The following is a 19,469-nucleotide window of genomic DNA, read 5'->3' on the forward strand; positions in this document are numbered from 1 at the left end:
AGGTGCACACATGCACACAAGCATATACTCACACACAGGTGCACACATGCACACAAGCATATACTCACACACAGGTGCACACAAGCTTATACTCACACACAGGTACACACAAGCACACAAGCATATACCCACACACAGATGCATACATGCACTCACATAATTCAAAATAAATCTTTGGGAGGGAATGTGCAGACTTCGGGGCTAGAGAGATGACTCAGTGGTGATGGGTACTCGCTGCACAAACATGAGGTCTTATATTTGGATTCCCCAGACCCATGTAATATACCATGCACATAACTCCAGTAGTGATGCGGATGGCTAGTGGAGTTACCTGAGGATAGTAGCACTCACTACCATCAAGGAAACCTGGAGACTATGGACCACTTACAACAGCATTAATGAGAAACATTTCTCTGGATCTATATCTCTCTCCATTATCCACTCCTTTACCACAAACCTCAGCCAAGAAAACCAAGCCAGAGACTTGAGATGAGGGCGGAACCAGATGTGACTTCACATCTGGTTATCCGACTTCAGTCTTCTCCCAAGCAACAGGCCTGAACTAGGGATTTCAGGAACAGTAGAGCCTTTTGTTTTAAATGGAGTTTGGTACTTTGACTCTTTCATCTGACAGCACACAGAGAGTGTGTGGCTTAGAAATGAACAGGAAAGTGTGGGCAGTTGTCCGTACGTTCATCCAAAAAAGTCACCTAAGTGGAATCAAAATAAAGGAGAATAAATTATTGATACATGCAATAATTTGAATAATTTTCCAAAATTAGACTAAGTTTTAAAAGAAACCAATTCCAAAAGGTCATGTAAGATATTCTTTCATTTATATAATGTCATTGAGATGGAAAAGTCACATAACTGGAGAAGACACTAGTGGCCAAGGACAAGGATGGCAGCAGTGACAGAAGTGGGGGTGGCTATAAAAATGCAACAAGAGGAAACCTTGCAGTGACAGAGATAGCAGTGAGATTCTGGTTATGACACTGGACCCCACCTCACACACAAGCCCCACATATGCACTGATTGTGTACTGCAAAATGCTGTCATTAGGAAACAGGGTAAAGAACACACGGTCTTGCTATGTAGCCCAAGCTAGACTCAAATTCACAAACCTCCTGGGTTTAAAAGTGTGCACCATCATGCCCAGATGTCTGCAATCCATAAGAATCTATAATTATGCCCATGTAAAATCGGTTTATTTTGTTTAGACTGAGAGCTGCATATGCACAAGTGGATGGAGCAAGCAACACACAGCCTTTGTCAGACACACATCCCACTAACAGGCAACGTTTCATAAACTCATTTGTAAATCGAGTACTTTCATTGTGCAAAAGTCATACTTTTGCTCACACATTTGCCAGCTACCTTGACTAGAATGAAGATATTCCACTATTTGGGGTTCTTATTTGACTCCCCTTCCCACTGCTAAGCTTCCACGGTATACAGGTAGAAGGGCTTTCCTAACATTTAATAAAAACACAAAAAGCCCACTCCTATCCCACACACCTGGGAGCCCTGTTTGAAAACAGAGATAGCCAAATGTCAGCTGATTCCTGGTGACAACATCCGCCTGTCAGTCACTCTATGCCTCAGCCATAGGAAACGTTGTGACTTCGGAATACTTCTAGCAATACTTCCAGTCTTGCCTAAGATCCCAGACTCCAGCATCTGCAGTGATGTCCTCGCGTACCTCTCTCTGCCTGTTTCACGCCATGTCATCTCATAGATTCATTCTAGCTTAAATCGATCCATAAATCCTTTCCTTATGGTTTCCCATCAAAAGACCTGCCATCCTTCCAGCTAGATAACTTTAGAAGGCATTGCTCCAGTCCACTGGACGTGGCTTCATGTATTCATGTTCTGAATCTTGGCTGTGTAAACTTCATTATCATTCCTATGTGTTCCTAGGTCTCTGGCAGACCAGGAAAGAAGTTAATTAACTGTCCTCACAAATATTTCAAATCACTTGCTATTGAATACCAACTATGTGCCAGACAAGGGAGACATCAGAGACACAGTAATGCTTGGCTGTCCTCACACAGAACATTATAATACACAAGTACAATCATTTCTGGGGATACAATTTCTACAAACGGTCAGATATAATAGAAGTGGGAACAGTTCCCTAGATAAGTACACTGGAAAGGCCCTGTGATGTGAGCTGCAACTTAAAAGAGGGCAGACAGTCATGCTGGTGGGAAAGGCAAAAGCAAGTAGATGGAGAATTCAAGCAGAAGATGGAGCAGTCTGTGCTGTGTGAGAGAAGGGAGAGGAAAGCTGGGAAACAACCAGAGAAGAATATGCCATGGCAGAGAGAACATCCAGGACTTCCACTGGACTGAACTTGAGGTGCCAAAGAAGCCAAGAGCAGGTGCAGGCGGTGTGTGCCGCCTCTGCTTTGGCCCTCTCCTGCTCCTTGCTTTCTGCATCTGTACTGTCTGCTGAACCTGACAATGGTAATGCGGTAAAGAGCCCGGCCCAGATTCCTCTCGGTGCTTGGATGCTGGATCTCCTGTTAGCAAAGCTTTCTCTTCTCTGCCAAGCCCCAGGCATTGCTTAGCTGACAACACTCGTTTCAGCCTCACAGAAGTGACCTGCTGGATATTGGTCATGAGGAGCAGAAGATACAAGGCGGTGTGTTCCCCAGCCATACACCTGCCAGATGTCCAGGGCTTCCTGCAGGTGCCCCAGAACTACAGTGAGGGCTGTCATTCTCATGCCTCACTTTTAAGCCTTGTCCCCAGTCAGAGGCTGGAAACACTAAGAATGCAAAAGCCAGCTTTCATCCAACCGGGAGGCCTTCCGGTGATCTACAGCTGATGACAGCAATTTCCCTTTTCTAACACAGCTAGGTTTTCTTTCCTAATTATTGGGTTTTTATATTAACTATCAATGATATTTATGTGTGAAAAGTTGCTGAGTAAAAGTAGGCATTTAAATGAAGATTAAAAACATCAGAGGCTGTGTGCTGGTTCCAGAGAGTAGCTAAAACATTTCCTGATTCAATGAATCACTTCTGGGCTTCTGCTTCTCTGCAGCTATGAACCTCATGCCAGACCCACAGTTTCTAGCATTACCACATTCCTGCGTTCATGACCCTCAGAGCCTGGAATGACCTTCCACCCCTGACCTTGTCCTCTGCTGGGCCTGACCATCCTCAGAGCCTGTGAACATGTCTCCAGCTGCCAGAGCCTCTCTGGCTCGTGATGGCTTCTCACAGCTCCGGGTTTCCAATGCTGCTCATGTAAGGCTTCTAGTTTCCTCTGCAGAGGACCTTCCTGGATGTTAAGATGTGCTATTAAACTAGCCACTAGGCCCTCTGATTTTTTTTTTATCCAAATGAGGAAAAGAATAATGCAACTTCTGTAAGCTTTATTGTGACTCAACACAAGTTTAAATTTTAAAAAAGATTTGTGGTTTGGGGGTTTGTGTGACTGGAAAATATAGAGATAGAATTAGGCTCCAGAGCTCCAGGGAATCAAACAGTACCAGAGCACATTCATTCTGTCTCCCTTTTTCTCTCCTCATCTTATCCTTACATCTGCTTCTCCCGCTAGCCTCATAGCCTAAAAGCAGACAGCTTTCAGCATCCATTGGACTACTTGCCAAACCCTTGGAGAAAGAGGGCTTCTCTACCAATGACTCCATATTAAGCACCTTGATTGATCTGACAGAGAAAGCATGCATCCCATATTAGTCCTGACATAATAATCACCATGGACAAGTAAACCTGATCTAGCATCAGCAAGGCTGGCTCAGGTGCCCATTCTCTCTCCTAGGGTAAGGGTGGGGCTAGACAAGACAACTATTGAGGGGCTATCGCCAAAGAGAGCAGTGGAAGATTATTACAATCTGAGGTTGCTTTCTATCAGATGCCTATTACATGCTTTGTTTGTCAAGCTGGGACTCCCTTCTGTAAAACCTGAAGTTTTTGCAATTCCTCCTCGAAAGTAAGCACCTTTCTTTACTATATGACTCTTCTTTGGACAATGGGATCTTGATGTTGTTTAGATCTGGGATATCCCCTCAAGGCCCATAAATTGATGGTTTGGTACCCATCCTGCAGCCCAGTTGGGAGGGAGTAGAATCTTTAGGAGATGAGACCTAGAGAATGAAGTTTGGTTCTAAGAGTATAGCCTGGAAGATGTTGGGACCCCAGCATCTCCTTTGCCTGTTGATTCCTGGATGCTGGATGCTCTGTTCCACTGTTCAGCCTTACTACAGGCCCCAAACCACAGAGCCAAACAGCCATAAACCAAAACCAAGATCCAAACAAACCTTTCCTCCATACAAGACTAATAACCTCGGGCATTTTATGACAGTGACAGAAAGCTAACACACCTCTGCTGTCTCCAGCAGGCATGCTCTAGCTACTTGCTGTAGAAAAAAAGAAAAAGAAAAAATCCCTTGCATCATTTCACATACTTAATATGACAGAATGAAATAACATGATTTGTGCCAAAAACTAAAAAGCTCTGTGTGAAAGTGAGGCTGCTGTTAAGTTATCTCGCTTGATGGTTACCATGCTGGTGGATAAGTCAAAAATGCCTAAACCATCAGAGGGAGGGAGGGAAAGACAGAGACAGAGGCAGACAGAGATAGAGAGACAGACAGACAGACACAGAGAGAGACTGAACAAATTTCCTGAGGACAGTCACTCTCCTTTTCAGTGTAGATTAACAAGAAAAGTCTGTGTGCTAGGGGAGGAGTTACTTTTTTGTTTTAACAGATACAGTAATAAAGGGAAGGGCTCAGGTCTCTAGCTTGGTCTTTTTGACTTTTGCCCACACCTTAGAGTATGTTAAGAAAGTTTTTATTCATAATATTCTTCTCTTAATCCTTAGCAATACTCTTACCTATAGTGGAATTTTAAGAAAACCAAATTTACACATACCATGACTAAACAATTAAATTATGGATCTAAACTCAAAGAAGGATCCTGGAAATGGTCAGCTATATAGTAGTTACTAGTTCCAGTATAAAGGCTAAAACTGAGTTTTTAAATATTTTGGCTAAAAATACCCCACCTCAATCTCAGGCTTGCTCCATTTCTCCCTTGAGAAATTAAGTTTGCCTCACTCAAGTTGTGGGCTCTCCATCCAACCCAAGGGCTACAAGAAGCCAAATGTGTTACACTGTAACAACAGGAAAGATGTCTTGTGAGCATTTCAGGAACAGGAAAGACCCCAGCACCCATCATAGGTTCCAGGGCGCAAAACTACACTCATTTAAAAGTGTTTCTTTCTCAACGGAAGCTCAACAGTTAAGAGTACTTGCTGTTCTTGCAGAGGATGTGGGTTTCATGCCAGTTCCCAGCACCCATTTGGGGTTGCTCACGACAGCCAGTAACTATGGTTCTTGGGATTCCAACACCCTCATTTGGCCCTTGCACACTTGTGGTGCACATACAGACAGACAATCCAGCACTCACATATACACATAAATAAAAATAAAATTTAAAAATAACACAATAAAAAGATAACGTTGTCAAGGGGTCTCTATTTTTGAAAAGAGTTCACTAGGTGTCCTAGTTAGGGTTACTAGTGCTGTGATAAAGCACCATGACCAAAGCCAGCACAGTAGGGAAGAGTTTTCCATAGTTCAGTCACTCAGGCACTCAAAGGGCACTGTAGCCATGGTCCAAGAGGCCCAGGCTACTGCTCAAACTGGCAACAGAGGCTGGCATCTCATATATGTTACTGGTTTTGCAAGGATACATAATACAAGAGTTACAGGGTCATGCAGGCTTCCACCAACATTCAGGAGACAAGACAGTGAAGTCAGGCAATGTAGCAAGATTAAATTCCTTGCAGGAACTCTTGAGAGGACTATGCATAAAGCATAGTGAGAGTAAAGCCTAAGTTAGAATGAAGACTCCAGGATATTGAAGATGCCAAGAACATGGAGCATTTGCCAAGGCAAGTTGCATACACCAACTCAAGAAGCCATGTGGGCTGCATGTGACACAGTTATAGAGGAGATAGTACCCAAGCCTGTTAGAGCCACTATCATGACACCACATGTTCTCAATATCAGACATGGAGCAAAAGTGATTAATTCTACCCTAATAACTTTGCCTTTCTTTGGTCTCATCTATGCCCTTATTCCTCCATTTTGGAATAAGAATTCTGTGTCACTGTGTGTTAGATGTACATGACTCTCTTTTAAATGTAATAAGGGCTCACAGCTAAGGGACTGTCTTGAATTTCAGTAGAGATTTTGAACGTGTATATCTTAGCAGTGCTAGAACTATTAAGACTGTCGGGACTCCAGAAGTTAGACTAGATGCATTTCTCACTGTGAGCTGGCTTAGGAGGCCAGGCATGGAATGTTTCCATTAAAATCTGAAGTGCTCCACACAAACATGTATTTTGAACAATTGTTTCCCAGGTGGTGGAGGATTCTAGGAGGTTTTAAAAACTTTGGAGGTAAAGCCTAGCTGACAGAAAGGGACAGATTTCTGGAGGTTATGCCCTGCCTCTGGCTCCTGTTATGCTCCCTCCGAGTCTGCTGTGATATGAAAAGGTTGCACCACACTCTCCTGCCATCACGCTTTCCCTGACATGATAGATCGAACCCTCTAAAAACCATGAGACAAAGTAAATTTTCTCCTCCTGTTCCCACATGGAGTTATTTCTATCATGGATCATGGCTACAGAGATACAAGAGTAACTGATACAGATGTAAAATTACAGTTTAATTTAAATGTCAAACATGATCCAGTATTGGAAATATAAAAGGGATGGAGAGATGGCTCAGTGGTTAGGAGCACTTGTGGCTCTTGCAGAGGACCCAGGTTCAGTTCCCAGCACCCACATGGCAGTGACAACTGTCTGTAACTCCTGTCCTTATACCCTCTCTGGCCTCTATGGGCACCAGGCACACAAATGGTGCACATATATGCAAGCAAATGCACATACACACAAAGTGAAAGAAAAAAATCATACATATATTATTAAAATTAAAGAAATATATATATGTGTGTGTGTGTGTGTGTGTAATGTATATATGGTCATATACATCTTTAATTTTTTCAGGCTAGATTTCCCACTATGTGCTTTCTTTTCCAATTCCACTGCCAAATTTCCAAAATCTCACAGAACAGTTTTATTCTAATCAAATCTCACCACGCCACTTTACAGCAATTTAAATTTGGTTTAAAGGCGTCTGGGCAATCACCCCAATTTTTGTTTTTAATGTGTTTCATTTGTTCTTCAACTTATGACTTTGGCAACAAGAAAATGAAGCATAGACAACACACAGAGTGGGGGAAAGATCTACAAATTACCTAAGGGTTTGGCGTCCTGACTGTTTACTCACAATTCAACAAAAAAGACAAAGGATCTGAATAGATGCTAGTAAAAAGAAGATACTCAAATGGGTAATGAGCACATGAAAAGATGCTTACTATCATTAGCCATTAGAGAAATCTACACTGAAGTCAATAAAACGTGGGTGCACAAAAATGACAAACTATAACATACATTAACAAAAATGTAAATAGAACCCTCAAATACATCTCCAGCAAGAAGGAAAGATTAAGCAAACACTTTGGAAACAAATTTGACAATATAAAAGGATGCCCATAGAGTTCTCCTATGACCCACTCATTCAAGTGTAAGGTATACGTCCAAAAGAACTGAAAACACACGTCCACAGGAAAGCTTACACACTGAATATTCATAGCAAGCATCATTATTCACAGTAGTCAGTAGGTGAGTCACCCAAATGCCCACCAAACGATGAATGGATGCACAAGATGTCTGAGTACAGACTATGAAATTCTGCTTAGCGATTTTTACATTTACTCATTGACACAGATACGCACGAGTACATACCATGTCTGTGCATGCAGGCAGGTGTAGAAGTTAAGGAACGACTTGCAAGAGCACGATCTCTCCTTCTTCCACTCAGGTCACTGGCTCCTTGGCAAGTGTCCTACTGAGCTATCTGGGTGGCCCCAATTCAGCGTTCTAATAAGTATCAAGAGCTGAGCAGGAATACAGTTCCGTGGGAAAGGACTTGCCTAGCACGCAGGAGGCCCTAGGTTTTCCAGCACCACGAGGACAGAATAAATGATAGTGATGACATTCTGATAGCCACTACAATATGAATGAAACCTAACAATACAATAAAATATTACAAAGGAAAGAAGCTGATCCTAAAAGACAACACATTTGACTTCAAATATATGAAATGTCTATAACGGAAAATCCACACAGACACAAATAGATTAGTGACTACTACAACTCTGAGTACTGAATGGATTGCCATAATTGCTAATGGGCACATTTCCTTTGTGAAATGTTAAAAATGTTCCCAAATTAAATAATAATGAGATTCCCAACTCTTTGAATATACTAAAAACCACTGAGTGGTAAACTCTGTAGCACATAAATTTTACCTTAAACGCTGGGATTTTTTTAAAAAAAATGGTTTCCAACAGAGAATTAAATTTCCAAGAAGAATTAAACAGTGGAAATACATAATACCAGCTACCTTACATCTATATGCTGTTTCTGATTTGGTATGTCTAGAAACCTATAGACTACATTAAAAAAAACCAAGGCATCCGAGTGAGGTGTGGTGTCCCACACCTGTAATCCCAGGATTTGGGAGGCAAAGGCAGGAAGGTCAGGAATTAAAAGCCAGCCTTAACTACATAGTGAGTTCAAGGCTAGGCTGAGTTGCACAAGCTCCTGTCTTATTATACATAAGCAGGACAAGAACAGAACAGCAAGGGGTTATAGCCCTTCATTCAGATGGGGATCAGAAGGAGCTTCTGTGCTTGACATACTATAGAAAAGCCAAATGGAAAAATGAGGCCTTAGGGGAATATCCCTGTCAGTAAAATGCTTGCAAACACAAGGACCTGTGTTCAATTCACAGAACCCACATAAAAATGCTAGGCACAGTGAAGGGTACTTGTAACTCCCGAGCTCATGATGCCAAGGCAAGGAGGTCCCTGGGGCTCACTGGCCAGTCTGTGCAGCCCAGTCAGTGAGCTACAGGCCAGTGAGAGGTCCTGTCTCAAAAGGAGCTGATGGAAATACCTGAGGGTGATATCCCAGGTTGTCCTCTGGCCTTCACAGGCACACATACCTGCATATACACATGCACACACACCTGTATAAACACATGCACACACACAAGCATAAAAATGGAGGGAGGAGAATGGGTGGAGTAAACTTCTATAATAAAAATCAAAGATGGAGCATTTGGACTCAGTATATTGGGTTTAACTATCCAGGCCAATTACTTAATTACTGACCCTGCCATGCCCTGACTCTTTAAGTCAGCTTTGATATACATCTCCACCCCCCTCTCTCTTCCCATTCAGTCTCCTCCCTTCCCCCCACCCCGTGTGTGTGTGTGTGTGTATAGGAGCTTGTGCAACTCAGCCTAGCCTTGAACTCACTATGTAGTTAAGGCTGGCCTTCCTGCCTCTACCTCCCAAATCCCAAATCCTGGGATTACAGGTGTGGGACACCACACCTCACTCGGATGCCTTGGTTTTTTTAATGTAGTCTATAGGTTTCTAGACATGCCAAAATAGAAACAGCATATAGATGTAAGGTAGCTGGTATTATGTTACTATTGTCTATAATTATGGTTAACCAAAAATTATTCTATATAATTATGAATTATGAGCACAAGCTAGTGTAATACATCACTTGTCAAACATTTAACTAGGAAACTCTAAGAATCATCTAGTATCACAGTCACAAATATATGTTTCTGTCAAGTATCATGAACATCACTTGTATGCCATGTGATTGTGCTGGAAGACTATAAAAAACAAGAGGGAAAACGGTGTTTATCATCTATGTGTTGAACAGATTCAACAAGCCCAATCCCTCCCTCCCTTCCTCCCCTCACCCTATCTCCAACTGTTCGAATAAAACCAATGGTCTCTTAGATGCTAGGCAAGCACTCTACCTAATGTGCCTTCTTCCTATTTTTCCTTTAAAATGGATACTTTGGCTATGGAGATGGTTCAGTGGATAGGAGTGTTTACTCTGAAAGCATGAGGATCTGAGTTCAGATCCCAGCACACATGCAAAAGGCCTAGCTATAATCCTAGTAGTGCGTGGGCATGGGGTGGGAGCAGAGACAGGAAGATAGTTGGGGCTTCCTGGCCAGCAATCTAGCTGCGAGTTCAGTGAGAGACCCTGTTTTGAAAGAATAAGACAAAAGGTGATAGATAACTTTGTGGTCATCAATTTCACGGAGATTCACTATACACCATTAAAAGTATAGTAGGCTGTACAGGCTGACATTAAAAAATAAACAAAATGTGTAGATTGGGTGACTTGAATGTTTATTGAACAACAATTCTGGAAGCCAGGAAGTCCCAGATTAGATGCAGTGTGGGCAGGTTCTGAGGAAGGCCTCTTCCTGATTTATGGACTACTGCCTTCCTCCTACATCTTCACGAGATGAAGAGACAGAGTCTGTGGGCCCTTTGCCACTAAACCTGATCTCATCTAAACTTTCTCCAAAAGACCTACTTCTTACAGACCTTCACGCAAGATGTCTATCTGCAACATATGAGAGCAGGAGGCTGTGGGTATCCAGCAAATATTCAGTGCTTAACAGTTGGCAAAGGAGGCCAACTTAAAAATGAGAACCACTTATACATAATGGCCTGGCAGGAGGAAGAAAAGCTGATCAATATATTTTAAAACATTTTAAGATAAATTTCACTGTATAATACTTACATGCTGGTTATTGTTTGCAGTAGTGTCTTGAATGGGAAATTCATTTTTTAAAAAGTGTCTCCCATGCCTCTAAGGATAACAGGCACAGGTGACAAGGTACTCTGGGTAGGAGTAGCTTGGCAGTAATAGTCAGTCATAACTACTGACCTTTCTGAGTCAAAGCAACAACGAGAAATGTAGCACTGCGGGTATTTTCACTGTGAATCCAAGGAGACTGGGAAAAGAAATATCAGTCCTGTGGAGTTCAGTTTTTTATTTGTCTGTTTGTTTTTGTTTTTCAAGACAGGGTTTCTCTGTGTAGCCCTGGCTGTCCTGGAACTCCCTCTGTAGACCAAGCTGGCCTCAAACTCAGAAATCCACCTGCCTCTGCCTCCCAAGTGCTGGGATTAAAGGCATGCACCACCATGCCCTCCGAGTTCTGTCTTATTGGAAATGGTCACTTCAAATCTTTCTGAGTCTTTCATTTCTAATTGTTGACTCTAGAGATGGTGTGAGCCACCTACTACAGGACCTATATTATGTGGCTGTCTTCCAGGATTCCCATGTAACTGAAGGCATCCCAAGATGTTATATCGCAATGGCTGAGAAACTCTCATTTACTCAGATCCCCCAAAGGCACATTATTTGAGCAATTCTTGAGTCATTTTCGGCACAATAAATAATATTCCTATGACTAAAATATTAGTTATCCCAAGTTACTGCAACATTTTCCAGTTAGAGCACTAAAAAAGTGCTTAAAGTTTTACAAGATAGCAGTGCAAGAGAAATATTCCTGAGTACTAATGAGTCTTAGGAAGCCCAGGAGAGAGAAATCTATTTGGAGGATATGTACAGAGTGTTTGTATTTGTTCAGAGAGAATAAGTAAAGAACAACTCATTTGCCTGTGTTTGAGATGAGAAGTAGGTACACTAAGTCATGGCTAATCTATCATTAGTCAGTACTCCATCCTCCAAAGACTTTACCTTCCTCCTGCTGCTGATCCATGACTGCCCTCTATTTATGGACTTTGGAGCTATAGCAGAAGTGTACATGCCTTGAATGTAACTGGACATAGCTTTGGACTGTAAGTATTGAGCCTCAACTGCCATTTCCAGGAAAATCTCATGTACATAGATTTGTTTGAATGGATCAGATCCTTCTAGAACAATGAATCAAGAACACCCACAAAGAGTAAGCACACAGGACAATGTTACAATGTTACAATTCAGCTATGTTTTCAAGGAAACATGAAATGTTATCTATATTTGTATTTTCTGGAAATAGAGCAAATAGATTTCTTAGTAGGTCTAGTCAGGCATAACCAAAGATCAAGGAGAAATGAGGTTTTTTTTTTAGACCCATCCATGAAAGCAGTTTTGCATGTCACTCATAAGTGCTGTGTGGAAAAGAATTGAAATAAGAGCCAATTTACCTAAAAGTTCCTGAATCCAGTTCAAGGAAAGACAAGAAAGAGAAAAATACAGAGAGATAGCAGAAATAGCATTTCAACACCCACTGTTCACTATGTCTTTTGTAGACACAATATCTATCTCCTATTCCAGTAATACTTAACTTTTTAGATACAAGCCATAAAAAAAATTTCAGCACCAAAGTTGCCATGGGGGAAAGCTATTTTACATATGTGTATATATGTACATGTGTGCATATATATACATATATATGGATATAATATGCATATATGTATATGGAGACATGTATATATTTGCAAACCCCAAAGTCATTTTTTCTGCCTTTCCCATTAACATACATTTTAAGAGAAGCGATATTGGAATTTAACTCTTTGCATAGTATTTTTGCATAATAAATGTTTAGTTAGTTAGTTAGTTAGTTAGTAAATAAATCTCAGAAATATTTGGGACATGGGTTTTTATTGTGTAAATGTGCACTTAGCAGTCCACTTGAAAACACACATCTAGACAGCGTCCCAGAGACAGCTGAAGATGCGCCATGACAAAAAGTGGAAGCTATTACAACACAATGGGCTAGAATGATGACAACTTGAGAAAATATGAAGGGAAATTCCAAACGGTATTTTTTTTCCAAATATAGTCTTTTAATATCTCAGATATCTTGGTTTCCATGGAAATTCCCATGTGTCTAGGAAGTATAATTTATTTTGACTTTGAAACTTTGACTTCTCTTCTCCACGACATCCACACATAAACTGTAATCTTTTCACATTCTCACAAATGTCACCACAAAGAATTTAAGCTTGTTTCCCAGTATCCATTGTGCTTGCCAAACCTCAATAGACCGCAGACTGATTGTGCTGTTTATTGTTTAAAGAGTTGCGTAAAGAGGAAGAGCCTAAGAGCCCCTAAGTAGGGGGAAGGGAAGGTGAGTCTCAAACTAGCCCACATACATTTCACTAGCCATTGCTCAAGAAATCACAAGAACAGTAATTCTTACCCTTCTTAGGTCCTGCAGCTCTTTTTGAAAACGGATTCAGTGCCCTGTAACCGGGTAGCGGAGTTCATTTTGGTCAATTTATTTTTTTTAATTCCCTCTGAACAAGGGAAGAAATCTATAATCTATCGTGTGTGGTTTGAGACATTTGTTTTTTTTTCTTATCTCTGTTATGCACTTAAAACACAAGTGGAGGAGCCCTGTGAGTTTCGTTTTACTCAGAGATTGTAAAATTATTTGAAGACAATGTAAAGTTTAACTTCACACGCTCTTTAAAAAACAAAACCGGTCTGTGTTACTAGAAACAAGCCAAAACTGACACGTAAAATAGAGCTCTTTCAAAAATAATTATCTTATATAGGAAATAGTAGCGCAAAAACATATCTTTGACTTATTGAGTTAACATTCCTTCTTCAGTAACAAATTCCCCTGGAATCCTTGCTCCTATTTGTAAACAAGAGCTAGAGGCAGCGATGCTCCGGAGTACCAGAGGGTAGGCGGTGATGAGCGGAGTCTGAAGCGTTGGGAAAGGGCTGTCTGGACAGGTCTTTCGCCAGAACCCTGTAAGGTACCATCCTGCCAAAAGAAGCCCTGTCCCAACTCTTCTGCTTCCAGCCTCTGGGCTGGAGGTGACCGCCCTCGCTTAACTTAAACCTCCTTCAATTCCCCGCACATGGCCAGGCACCCCGCACCCCACGGCACCTCTTGTGTCCTCGGGGAAGCCCGGCCCGTTGGTAGCCCCGCTGGTTGGCTTACCGAGCAGCGAGCCAATGAAGATGACGACCTGCACGGTGGTGGTGAACTGGCGGTACAGCTGCGCCTCGCTCAGCTCCCCGAACACGCTGTGGTTGGCGCCAGCCTCGGCGCCCGACGTGTTGCGCGGGTGGCTGGTGTTCGGTGACACCCAGCTGCTGTTGTGCCCCATAGCTAAGCCGGGGGCTTACGCTCGTCCGCCCGGCCTCTGAGCCCAGCTCACAACCTCTCCTGCCCCGGGCGCCGAGAGACCAACGCTCGGGAGCCAGGCAGCGTCCTGCAGAGCCGGGCGGCCCGCTAGCCCCTCACGTCTGCTCATTGCCTAGCCAGCGGTCCGCGAGGAGGGGTGGGAGGGAGGCGCGGCCGCGCCCCATGCCTGCTCCCCGCGGGCCCGTCAGCAGCCACATGGAGGCGGCACGGTCACAGCGCATCTCTGGGCCCTCCTCCCGAGAGGGGGCGCAGGCAGTGCGGCCAAGCCCACTCAGCATACACATCGGTGGCTGCAGAGACCCCGCACACGCTCTGGTCTTCTCTCCCTACTGGGAAGGGAGTATTTGGCTGAAGCTATATTTCAATGCTGCTGGCTTCGAGGCTTGGGCGGTGCGAACCCCCATGAAATACCCCAGCCTAGTGATCATAGCTGGAAGGGTGGGGGCCAGACCCCGTGGGCAGCCAAGGCTGGGCAGCAGGCCCTGAGTGTCCACAGCCTGGCCCCCGCACACTCAGCTGAGCGCCAGGACTCCGGGACGCTCAGCTGGGGTCCAATCCCTCCTGCCCAAGGCTGCCCTGACCCCTGGAGCCGGCTCTTGCAGCCCCCTTTGCCTCTACAAGCCGCCCCCACCCTTGGCCTCGGACCCCTCCATTCCAGGTCGGCTCTAGGCTTGGACAGATTGTCATGACCTAGCAGACACCAGGTAGGACGCCCCTAGCGGAGCAGTGGCGCCACCAGCTCCGCAGCCGGGCTCCCAGCGCGTGCCTGGGGCAGTCGGGGCCGCGCGGCAGGCAGGCTAGATCACGTGACGCACGACCCACCCACCAACCTCTCCCCCCCACCCCTGGCTGCTGGGGAGGGACGTAGCGCCATTTTGCCCCCAGTGGAGCGTGACTTGGTCGCGGGGCGCGTGGGAGGCGCGCAGTTTCAGTGTCTGGCTGAAGGATGCGCTGCCAGCTGCGCTGCGTTTGCTGCTGTGGTTACTGCCCCAGCGTTCTTAGAGGTGCAGCTTGCAGGCTCTAAGTCGTTTGCCACTGATATCTGGTCAGGGAGCCCAGCCTCCGGGGGTCCCTCCGTCAAGCCGAAGCCCCTGGTCAAGTCAAGCCATAGGTGGACTAGAGGAATCCACTGATGGTTTCCCAGGCCCTTTCATTGGGCCTTACCTCCACAAGGGGCACTGCTAATGAATTCAGTGATGAAGACTTGAAGAAGGTTCTTGCAGGCTGATGTAAAGCATTGGGAAGTTGGGATAAGCAGGCAAACAACAAATAGTAAAGCAGGAGGAGCTAAATGGAAACAAAGAAAGATACCCAAAGAGGAATCAAGGGAAGAAAAAATGGAGAAATGAGCTGGGCATGGTGGTGCATACCTCTAATCCCAGAGTTTTGGAGGGAGAGGCAAGAGAATCAGGAGTTTGCTACAAAATAAATTGCCAGGCATGAATATGCGAGACCTTTTACAAAAAAAAAAAAAAAAAAAAAGCAGAGGTCATCTTGATCCCCAAATTTGAGACACACATGCCTTATGAAAATACAGAGCCAAGGACAAGGTACCATCAGTCTTACAGTCACGCCTTAGGTGAATTTTCCACTGACTATAATGATGACTCAAGGGTAAGATTTATATATGACATGAAGTTGGACATCATTTAAATGTTATACTTTCCAGTTACTGTACAACATTCACAAAATTCAGTGGCTTGAACAACCAATCTCGCCAGTAGTTCAGTCAGTGGCAGAGTCTGGAATCTGGAGGCTATTCGTGGCTGGCAGGAGATACAAACTGTAACTAAGAAGTCAGCTGCAACTGTCCTCGGAGTGATCTACATGTAGCCTTTCCATGCTGCTGCTTAGCTTTCTCCTAGGCAACTCTGTTCTTCAAGCAAGGACATGCAGAAGCTACACTGACTTTTATAAGTCATTTTAGAATCGACATGATATCATGTCCACTGCACCAGGTTTGTTGAAGCAGTTACAAAACCACACTGCATTTAACCCCCAAGGGTATCAGTGATTAGTAAGATATGTAGACTATGTAGAATATGTACATGAACATGTAGAATATGGAACGTGAGATTGCAGTCATTAAATAAAAATTTGTTCTATTGAAAAAATTTTTAATTTACATTTTTTGTTTTCTAGAATTAGGCATGACCAGGTCAAAAATCGAGGGGTTGTCCTGATTTGTTTAGGCTACTGTAACAAAATGCCCTATACCAAGCAGCTTATAAGCAACAAAGTTTTGTTTCTGGTGGTTCCAGACTGAGAGGTCCAAAATAGCACTAAAGCTTGTACACATGAGAACTTGTTTCCTTTTATCTCTTCATTTGTGTTCAGAAGAATTCTTGGATTTTAATATTCTTAGACATTTATTAAAAAGAAGGAGGGGTTTCAGGTAGGAGGAAAAAAGATGGAATCGGATTTAGGATACTTGCAAAAACCAAAGTGATGGTTAAGTAAGATGGATCCTATAGGCTGCAGTTTTCTTTCTTTCCTCCTGACCCTCATCTCAAATCACACCTCCATGTGCACTTCTGTGGCTTTACTGAAGGGAGGGAGACGAGAAGGCTGGAGACAGAAGTATTTTCTCAGTCCTGTGGTACGTAACATCCCATCTCGAGTAGGCAGTTCTGTATTTCTATGAGACTAGTGGTGTGCCTATAGCCCTGTGCCTATAGCACTGTGCCTATAGTCCTATGCCTGTAGCCCTGTGCCTATTGTCAGTGGTTTACTGTGCAGACATTACTCATGTTGACAGTCTCCCATTCTCTTCTTATAGACACACAGAAAACAGTCTTTCTCCGCTGCCCTTTCAAGTAAGCAAGGCTATGTGCCTATCATGACTAATGAAACCTGAGCAGAAATGATGAGCTGTTTGTAGGCTGAGACAGTGAAATGCTATTTCTGATTACCCAGACCCTCTTCTGCCATGTCACAGTGGTTGGGAAGGGAGTCTTGTTCTGAATGGAACTGCCTAAACACAGAGCAGCCTCTGAGTCACCACATAGGGGGACTCATGTCCTGGAGACAATGCCACCCACAATAAATTTTGTGTGAGCAAGAAATAAACATTGTTATACTGAGCTACAAACATCTTTACAGTTACTCCTTTTTACAGCACAACCCGGCCTGTGCTGGCAGACAGTCATGGAAACAGGCCTGCATATTTAAGGGAACATACTTTACTTATGTGCATAGCAGGTATTAAGTCAGATACTTTAAAAAAAATAATCTCTGTGTATATTGGTAGTGGCAATAGAACCTTCTTGGTCCTCAGGAAATGAAAGTGGTAATGGATAATAGAGCCTCTGGGAACCTTTGAATTAAACTTCTGGGCTTTTCCTGTCCAAACCGTGGCAGTCTCTGATAAACTTACTTGGTTTTAAATGGCCTTTTGAAGAGTATTTAAACTTAATATGGGTGATAAGCCATTTCTCTTCTTCTGGAAACCTAAAGTGGCTTTTGACACAAGCAAACATACAAATCCTTTCAAGATCACCGAGTCCAATATAGCCAGGGGAGGGGGTGATCTCTCTCAAACTTATATGTAAATGCCTGTGCCATTTTCAGCCCTCTTTACCTCTGTAAACTTGGTGTCCTCCTTTATCAAATAGACATGGGGGAAAGGAGCCATTTGGGGAAGCTTTTTGAGGCAACTACAATACTGAATTAATAAAAACCTCAGGGTCAGATATGTTAAACTTCATTATTAGATCAAGTTCTGTTTATTGATGATTAAAGAAAACAAATACCACAGAGGGGAAACATTTCCTTCCAACATATTAAAGCATTCTCTCTGTAGGCTTCAGTAAAATATTACTTAGCAGACCCTGTATTCCCCGCCTCCCAAAATGAACAAATCATTTATTTTTCTTGCTCTTTGTTTTTTAATTGAGGGTAGGTGTCCACAAAAAGTCTTTTGTAGTAGCCAAGGCTGACCTTGAACTGACTTTGTAGCCAAGGACAAACTTGAACTCCTGATCCTCCTGCCTCCTGAATGATGGAATGACAGATGTGAGTCGCCATACCAGGCAAGTTATTTTTCAATTAGCAAAGGACACAGTAGCTTTTTGAAAAAAAAATGCTTAAGATTTAGATATTTATAATCATAAATATTCCAATGTTCTATAACTGTCTCATAGGCAGGTGTGGTGGCACACACCTTTAACTTCACCACTCAGGAGGTAGAAACAGGTGGAGCTCTAAGGTCAAGGCCAGCCTGGTCTAAAAAACAAGTTCCAGGCCAGATAGAGCTATATAATGAAAATCTTGTCTCGTAAAAGGTAGAATATTAATATAGTCCTTTGTGTATTCTAAGCTATCCCAGTATATCAGTTGGGGAATGGTTCTCCGTGGATCTGAATCTACAGATATGTTTTAGTAGGCTTTACACCTAAAGACTTGCTATTAAAGTTCTCAAGGATGTAACAGAAATAGAAAGTTCCTTTCCTCCCAAGGAAGCCTCAATAGTCACATACACACCAACGTCACACACATTCACATGCATATATGTACTGATCATAAAGCAACCCCTCCCCCCCAGTACTAGGGATTAAAACAAACGCCTTACACATCTTAAGCAAACACCCTATCACTGCATCACATCCCCAGTCCAGACCAGGTTCAATAGTAAAAGGCAAGACTCATAAATTAATGCATATACTCTGGCAGCGCAATGTTAGGGGAAAACTCTCTTCCATTCTAAGAGACTGGAACTTTTACTGGACCTCACAGCCAGAGTAACTACTATGCCCTGAGGCTACTTAAGACTACTATCCTGTTGTGCACTCAGCCTGTTTAACCTGCCTTTAGTAGAGTGTAACAACCAACATTTTTTGCCTTGGAATTGCCATGTAATCAACTTTTACAACCTAACTAATGCATCGCTGCAATCTTACACACTCTTCCACTACCCTGACCAGAGTAATGCACCCATGTTCTAATACTTATCTGCAGAAAGCAGCAAAAATAGATGTTGGATGCAATCTTCTAATAGCCACCATAAATGTTGAATCCAACACAAGGTTATTGCTTGCTGAACAGCTATGTTATTTGGGTGCTGTGGAGTCTGTGATTTACTCCCTTGTAAAACTCCATTAAGATTTCTATAAAGTATCATTCCTTCCCTTAGATGCTTTCTGTGCTGTTCAATAAAGGCAAGGTAAGGCAAGCCCTTTACAGGTGACAGATACAGGGATGAGGCACAGATTCAGATTCCCATAGCAGACAGGATAGAAGCGCAGGGAGTGTGAAGGTGAGATTTCATATCTTGACTTGCTCTTAGTTAAATGACACCTGAGGAAAGTGCTTTGATTTCTTTCCTTAATGTGACTCCAATGTATTATTGGTGAGTTGCAGTTTATTAT

At 43.1% G+C, this 19,469-nt stretch overlaps 1 protein-coding gene across 1 annotated transcript in view; it reads right to left on the bottom strand.

Moving 5' to 3' along the window:
* Gpr176 (G protein-coupled receptor 176) overlaps positions 1–14,296 on the bottom strand; it is an 88,116-nt gene extending 73,820 nt beyond the window's left edge. Inside the window, exon 1 of the mRNA XM_028766967.1 lies at positions 13,897–14,296. Within this exon, the coding sequence (XP_028622800.1) occupies positions 13,897–14,065 (169 nt within the window). The 5' untranslated portion in view covers positions 14,066–14,296. The remainder of the gene's footprint in view (positions 1–13,896) is intronic.
* Positions 14,297–19,469: the final 5,173 nt, after the last annotated feature.

The sequence above is a fragment of the Grammomys surdaster genome, unplaced genomic scaffold (assembly GCF_004785775.1).
Source record: "Grammomys surdaster isolate TR1022 unplaced genomic scaffold, NIH_TR_1.0 170, whole genome shotgun sequence".
Lineage (NCBI taxonomy): Eukaryota > Metazoa > Chordata > Mammalia > Rodentia > Muridae > Grammomys > Grammomys surdaster.